At 38.6% G+C, this 7,725-nt stretch overlaps 3 protein-coding genes across 3 annotated transcripts in view; all 3 read left to right on the top strand.

Moving 5' to 3' along the window:
• The window catches only part of LOC132984485 (zinc finger protein OZF-like), a 230,883-nt gene that overhangs the window by 62,553 nt on the left and 160,605 nt on the right, over positions 1-7,725 (top strand). The gene's annotated exons all lie outside the window — the stretch shown is intronic.
• The window catches only part of LOC132984442 (gastrula zinc finger protein XlCGF8.2DB-like), a 75,046-nt gene that overhangs the window by 44,968 nt on the left and 22,353 nt on the right, over positions 1-7,725 (top strand). The gene's annotated exons all lie outside the window — the stretch shown is intronic.
• The window catches only part of LOC132984478 (gastrula zinc finger protein XlCGF57.1-like), a 164,432-nt gene continuing 160,605 nt past the window's right edge, over positions 3,899-7,725 (top strand). The window contains exon 1 of the mRNA XM_061051361.1: positions 3,899-4,332. Within this exon, the coding sequence (XP_060907344.1) occupies positions 3,999-4,332 (334 nt within the window). The 5' untranslated portion in view covers positions 3,899-3,998. The remainder of the gene's footprint in view (positions 4,333-7,725) is intronic.

Below are 7,725 nucleotides of genomic sequence, written 5' to 3'. Positions count from 1 at the left end.
TTAGTCAGCACACTCACTTCCTGTCACTCCCTCATGTGCAGAAACCAAACAAAACGGTCCATCTATACCACCCCTGTGAAGTCTTAGCAACATGAGTGATGAAGTTCTATGAGTAAATCTTCTCTGGTTGAGTTTAATGACTGAATACTTTCTAAGATAGCTCGAGAGTCTGTGCACACCACCACTCTATCTGTCCTGACCTCCTCCACCCACTGTAGACTAATCATGGCTGCCTCTATACTGCAGTATATACTGATAGTTGATCTGATCATCTTTTGGAGATTCAGATTCAGGTATGTACACTCCTATTCCCACACATGCTCATTCTTTGACCCATCTGTGTACATGTTGAGGTAACTGAAACAACTGTTCCTCAGGTAAACACTCATGTCTATCTTTGGCTCAGTGTACAGCCATGGAGGAACACTACTCACTGGAGTGTGCTGGGTGAACTCTAAGGCCTCTATCCCGTACGTGTTTGAACATTCATTCCTTGTCCACCCAAACCTTCACCTCTGGAACATGAAGTATTCCCAACCATTCTGGATAGTCTTTGTTGCAGGGTTTTCCTCTCCACTTCCTTTGAGCTGTACCCAATAAGGAAGTGTGAGTTTTTCTCTCCTTAGCTCTAGAGGTGTCTCGTCAGCTTCTATTAAAATTGCATTAATGGAGGTTGTCTTAATAGCTGCAGTGCATACACGTAGTGCTCTGTACTGTAATCTGTCCACTTTCTGCAATGCTGACTTAGTAGCTGCTCTATATACAATACATCTATAATCTAGTGTTGATCTCATAAGTGCTCTATCTATATCTACTAAAGATTAGCTTGTTGACATCTTGAACATCTACGACCATTTCTCTACTTTCAATGATATACTAAACAGGCCATTTACAAAAACAGAACTCAACCGCTCTCTGAAGAAAACCAAAATGTCAGCACCAGGCGAGGATCAGATGTGTTACATAATGAAAAACAATCTCAGTGAAGCATCGAAGGACTTTGAATTGAATCGTATAACAAAGTTTGGGAGGGTGGAAAGTTTCCACAAAGTTGAACAGAGGCGGTCGTAGTTCAATCCCCAAGCCAGGAATAGATTGTACACATCCAGGGCATTATAGAGCGACTGCTTTAACGTCCAACATCTGCAGAATAATGAAGAAAATGATAAATGAGAGGTCAACATATTATTTATAAAATAAAGGATACATGTCTAAATAGCAGAGTGGTTTTAGGAGAGGATGAAATACCATGGATCCAGCTTCATGTTTGGAACAGGACATCAGGAAGATAAACAGGGAAAGTATGGTATCAGTATTTATAGAGAAGGCGTGGTTTATGGTTTGATGAGAGGATTACATGGGCTGCATGTTCAGACAGTTTGAAATATTAGGAGGGGTTTAGTTGGAATTGAGTGGGGGGGGGGGGGGGGGGGGGGGGCAGACTGCTCTAAAAGCCATATATACATCATGAATAAGATCAGTATTAGATTGTGGTTGTATTGTATATGGATCAGCACCAAGACTCTTAAAAAACTAGATGTAGTGGCTTGATCTTGCTTTTCAAAGGTTTGAGCCACTGAGGGGCTGATAGCCTACCGTACTTAATTGACGCGTTGTTTCCGTGTTTCGTGGCAATAATTCAATTAACTCCGTGCTGTCACACTCAAACGGGTTTATCTGAATCGTTCATTTACAATACATGTTCTGGTCGTTTACATACACTTATTCCATTATAACTTGAATGTACAACAAAGCCAGGATAAATGTTCCATTCACGATACATTTTAACTGCGGTCAAAAACTGTGTGCCTCTCACGGTGGGCTGCTCACCTGTCCGTGATTAACTCTTCTTCTACTTGTAACCTTCCCAACACCAAAGTGAATGTGCCCCCTACTGTGACCACAAGGAACTACCACAGAGCACACATACATACTGAACACACAAATGGCTCTAACACTAGATACTATCCAATATCAGGCATTCAGACTGTGTACAGGTGCTTTTAAAACAACCCCAACAGCAGCATTACAGGTGGAGATGGGAGACATGCCTTTAGACATGAGAAGGACTCAGCTGTCAGTGACTTCCTGGGTTCATTTACAGCAGGGCCATAGTCCAGATCATCCAACACAGGGAACTTTCAAACCTTGTTGGGAAAAGGAGAGGAAGGAAACAAACAGCTTCAGATGGACAGTGACACAGAAAGCAGCAGAACTTAAAGTTGATCAATGGAACATTAGTCCAACAGTACCATTACCAGAAATACAACCCTGGATACTGCCTGGTGCCACAGTAGATCTCACATTACTGGAAAAGAAGAACAAGGATGTGTCATGTTAACTCACACATCATACAGAGTTATATTGATGGGTACCACAGTTATGTCCACATCTATACACATGCATCAAAAATACATTTGGAGTTTCATTTCTTGTTCCAGAGCTTCAGGTCAAATTTGGGAAAAGAATCAGTGAGGGGTTATCAGCAGAGGGAATTATCACTCTATTATAATCAGTACAGTGGATAGAGGATACAAGAGCACTGAGATCAGTCATTTGTTCAGATTCAAGTTCCTCACTCATCAGTTTACGTTCAGCAGACATTTAGAAACCAAACAAACACTATACAGAAGTCAAATGATGTTTTTATGGGTACCTGCACACATAGGCTTCAAAGGAAAGGAATTAGCAGACAAGGTGGAAAATGAGGCTACATTAAATACTCAAACTGATTTGATAGTTAGCATCAGTAGAACAGAAGTGAAGAGCATTATCAAACAGAGACTGAAGGAAAGTTGGCAAAAGAAGCAGTGGGAGGAGGAAAGGAAAGGACGATGATTTTACAGAATCCAAAGGAATGTTGGAGAAATTAGAAGTGCAGGAACAAATAGGAGAAATGAAAGAATGATATCTAGTGTAGTGGTGATATCTATAGTCTATAAATAACAAAAATTCCAAACAAATTATAAATTTAACACAAACTCATAATAAAGCCACTGAGGCACCTAGAGGGCAAAACTTACACAGGATATATGAATAAGTCCATTGTCCAGGTGATGATTGAAGGTTTCAGGGTGGTTTATTTTATCCAGAGACATCAAGCAGGCAACAAACAACAAAAAATGCTGCTGTCTCTCTTGCCCTGTCATCCTGCCATTACGTCCTGGCTTCCTGGTAAAAAAACATTAACCCATTAGGTGCCTACCTGAGTCTCACCTGGCTACCTGGCTATATAGACACACCCATGTACAGACTCCACCCTTATGCCCCAAGTAGCAATAAACAAATGGAAATAACTAAATGTAAACAATAATAATCAAAATACACCGAACATAATCTAATATTCAAATGTATCCCCAAAATATCTAAAAAATAAGAATATATACTTTCACTTAATTTAGGAACAGTGAATAGCTGTAATATCTAGATTCAGATTAGGACACACTGGATTAAATAACACATTGTTCAAAACAGGAAAACATAATACGAGTACTGTAGACAAGAGGAGACAGTGGAACATGTCATTTTACACTGTCAGAAATAAAGTTTCAAAAGAGGACAGATGATGGAAAACCTGAAAGAAAGTACATTTAATAAATATCTTACAAAATAACTCAGAAAATGAAGCTGTAGGATTTTATTTAAGAACCTTAGACAAACTCAGTTGATTGAGAAGATATAATTATTATTATTAGTTACAGAAATGTATTTTTGTTGTTGTTATTTTTGGGTGTACATTTTTATTTATTTTATTTTAGTTATTGTTATTATTGATTTTTCTACTAGTCATAGGTATTCTGGCCCACACTCCAGTAGGTGGCGGTAATGCGCCTCAAAGCTACCCGCCAATAAAAAAGAAGAAGAAGAAGAAGAGTCAGTATCGTGTTTCAGAGCACTGCAGAGCAACCTTTTGAAAGTCTCTTTTTTGTCACACTTTGAGAAGAAAACTTGGTTGTAACTCAGTCTCAAGCTGCATTGTACTGAGACAAAGTGAAAAAATGTCTGCTAAATCATCCAAAGGAAGAAAAAAATCTCTTTTAACCACGAGGTCTTCAAGTCCTACTCCGACCGCGGCCTCCACTGAAAAAAGTCCCCGGGGAGAAGCAGACTCAGCTGCGGCCGCATCTACGACGGACACAGAGTCTTTTCACAGTGAGCTTCTGTCCTCCCTGCGCAAACATTTGATAGAGACTCTGAAGATTGAGGTCCGGGCTGTGTTGGAGAGTGAAATGGCAGTCATTAGAGCCGACATTACTGCAGCCAGGTCCGAGCTAAAGGAATACAGAGAGTCCATTACATCCGAGCTGTCTACGTTGAGTGTCACGGTAAAAGGTATGGAGGAAAGCCTGTCTGCATGCACTGATGACGTTTCACATTTACAGAAAGAAGTCTGTCTCTATTTCTCTTCATCCTCTCTCTCTCTATTTCTCTTCATCCTCTCTGTCTGTATTTCTCTTCATCCTCTCTCTCTCTATTTCTCTTCATCCTCTCTGTTTCTGTATTTCTCTTCATCCTCTCTCTCTCTATTTCTCTTCATCCTCTCTCTCTCTCTCTATTTCTCTTCATCCTCTCTCTCTCTATTTCTCTTCATCCTCTCTGTCTCTATTTCTCTTCATCCTCTCTCTATTTCTCTTCACCCTCTCTGTCTCTATTTCTCTTCTTCCTCTCTGTTTCTGTATTTCTCTTCATCCTCTCTGTCTCTATTTCTCTTCATCCTCTCTATCTCTATTTCTCTTCATCCTCTCTGTTTCTGTATTTCTCTTCTTCCTCTCTGTTTCTTTACTTCTCTTCATCCTCTCTCTATTTCTCTTCATCCTCTCTCTATTTCTCTTCATCCTCTCTCTCTCTATTCATCCTCTGTCTCTATTTTTCTTCATCCTCTCTCTCTCTATTTCTCTTCATCCTCTCTCTATTTCTCTTCATCCTCTCTCTCTCTATTTCTCTTCATCCTCTCTGTCTCTATTTCTCTTCATCCTCTCTGTCTCTGCATTTCTCTTCATGTTCTTCACAAAAGGCGATGAGCGTTTAAATTTCCAGTGTTCCTGAACGCATCAGAATCTATCATCCGATCTCTATTGTAATAACAAGCATTTTAAAAGTTATTTTCTTCTCCTCTTGAGGACAGACTTGATAAATCTTGACTTTTCATTTCTTACAAATCTGCACTAGGATGTTGTTATTTCTTCAAACTTAATTTCAGTTAATTGTGAATAAATGACGAGTCAGTATCTTTTTCAGGCTCATACAGCTGACGTGAGCCAGCGTGAGACCGCTCTATAACTTTACATTGATTTTCTTTTATTGGTGAAAAACATGAAAATAAAAAGTGCCATTTGGACAAAAGTAAATATACAAAAAATGACAATAGAAATGTATGGGTTATGTAGAACAAGTGACGGGTGGGAGTGTGAGGTGGGGGTCCTTAGTTTGAACAGCACTACTACTAATCATAAAAGAAGCAAAAAATAATATTAAAAAGAAAAATAGAAATGATAGAATAATACTAATGATATAATAGTATAGTGTAAAGCTACTTTATGTTATGATGTGGAATCAGCTCCCACTGGTGGTAGGGTTATAATTAAGAAGGTTTAAGAATGGGTCCCATGTTTCAATCAAGGCCAATATATTGCTTCTCTGAAAGGCCGTCATTATTTCCATTGTTATAAATCCTGTTAGAAGGTTGATCCACTGGTTGATGTGTAATTATTGCTTGGATTTCCAGTTCAGAAGTACTGTTTTCCTGGTGATAGTTAGAGATATGAGCAGAGGGTTTCTGAGTTTGGTCGGAGTGTCTAATTGTCTCCGAGCAGGCAGAGGGATGGGGATGTTGGGATTCTGCAATCCAAAATGTCTGAAAGTTGGCTTGTGTCCAAAAGTTTTGAACTGGCTGACATGTCCAGGTTGTGTGCAAATAATCATGTGTGTTGCCTAAATTGCATTGTGAGCATATTTCTGTTTGATAAGCTCATTTGAAACATTTATTTTGTAGCGATGTATATCTATGGATTGTTTTATATTGAATGAGTTGTAGGTTAGTATTTTTTGTCATAACTAAAATACATTTTTGCAGATCTTCTGTTTCCAGAAGTCAGGGTCAGGATGGATATCTAGGTCATTCTCCCATTTTAGAAATGGGATTCAGAGTCCGCAATCTTTATGATTTCTTTGCTTAATATAGGGGGAGTTAATGGGTTGTTAATTATATTTGTCTTTGATTTCATGGTTGAGCTGTTGATAGTGTAGAAATTGATTATTACCTACCCTGTACTCCTGGATTAGTCTTTGGAAAGTAATGAATTGATTATTTTCAAACAGGTGATGAAGGTGTGGTTCCATGTGGGAAAGTGAATGGGGGTTTTGCCTGCCAGAAAGTCTGGGTTATGCCAAATTGGTGTGTACTTGCATGGTGTTAGTGGTGATTTGGTTATTCTGTTAGCTCTCCACCAGGCTGCCAGAGTTGTTGAAATGACGGTGTTCTTGTAAAGACTGTGTGTTTTAATTGACTGGGAGAGAAAACTTAAATCTTTGATCATTATATTTTGGCACTGAGAATTTTCTAGATCTATCCATGAATTATTGTGTTGGGGTTGTTGTATCCATTTGATAATGTACTAAATCTGATTAGCTAGGAAATATATAGGATGTTTGGAGCATCCAGTCCGCCCTGGGTTTTTTCTCTCTGTAATGTTGAGTGCGACTCAAGGGTTTTTATTTTTCCAGTAGAATTGGTTGGTGAGCAAGTCAAGAGATTTAAACCAGTTGTTTGTAGAGGTTGTGGGAAGCATAGAGAAGAGGTACTTAACTTGGGGAAGGATTTTCATTTTAACTGTTGAAATACGTCCTATCAGAGAAAGCAGGAGTTTTGTCCATCTTTTGAAGTCCTCTTGAATTATTTAAATAATTGGGGTGTAATTGAGGGTGAAAAGTTCTGATAGCCCGGCGGAGATGTTAATACCTAGGTATCTAATATTACATTGTGAAAAGGGAGGAGTTGGTTTTGGGTTGCAGAATCCCAGGCATCTGTAGATAGTATGGTTGTTATGGTTATTCCAATGAATTGTGAAGTTTGAGATTTTAGAGGAGTTGTTGATCAGATTAACTGTTTCCTGTAATGATGTGTTCGGGTTTTGTAAGAATAATAATATGTCATCTGTGTAGAGGCTAATCTTGTGTGTTGAATCATTACTCTGAATTCCTTTTGATTTTGTTGCTTTGTCGTATTGCTGAAGCTAGAGGTTCAATGAAAATGGCAAAAAGAGATGGTAAAAGTGGGCGTCCTTGTCTGGTTCCTCTTTGAAGTGTGAATCTCTGTGATGTGATACCATTTGTGGTTACTGTGGCCACAGGTGTGGTGTAAAGATTTTTTATCCAATGGATGAAAGACTCTCCGAAACCGAGCTTCTGAAGAGCGCTGAAAAGAAAAGTTCAACTAACCTTATCAAAAGCTTTTTCAGCATCTAATGATACAACTATGTTTTCTTCTTTTGGTTGTTGGGACAGATTGATCAGATTAAAAAGTCTGCGGGTGTTGTCTGAAGCAAAATAATTTTTATGAAGCCTGTTTGATCGAGGTGAACCAAAATCTTCTGATGATGAAGGTTCTGGACAGGCAGTATATAAATTACTGTAAAAAGATAAAAAGGTTTTATTTATTTCATGATGATCCTGAACAGTTTCCCCATTGGCATTTATTATCGATAGAATCATTGATTTTTATTTTTT

The sequence above is a fragment of the Labrus mixtus genome, chromosome 12 (genome assembly GCF_963584025.1).
Source record: "Labrus mixtus chromosome 12, fLabMix1.1, whole genome shotgun sequence".
In the NCBI taxonomy this organism is placed as follows: Eukaryota; Metazoa; Chordata; class Actinopteri; order Labriformes; family Labridae; genus Labrus; species Labrus mixtus.
The sequence above is the reverse complement of the archived record's forward strand: the minus strand, read 5'-3'. Positions and strand labels throughout refer to the sequence as shown.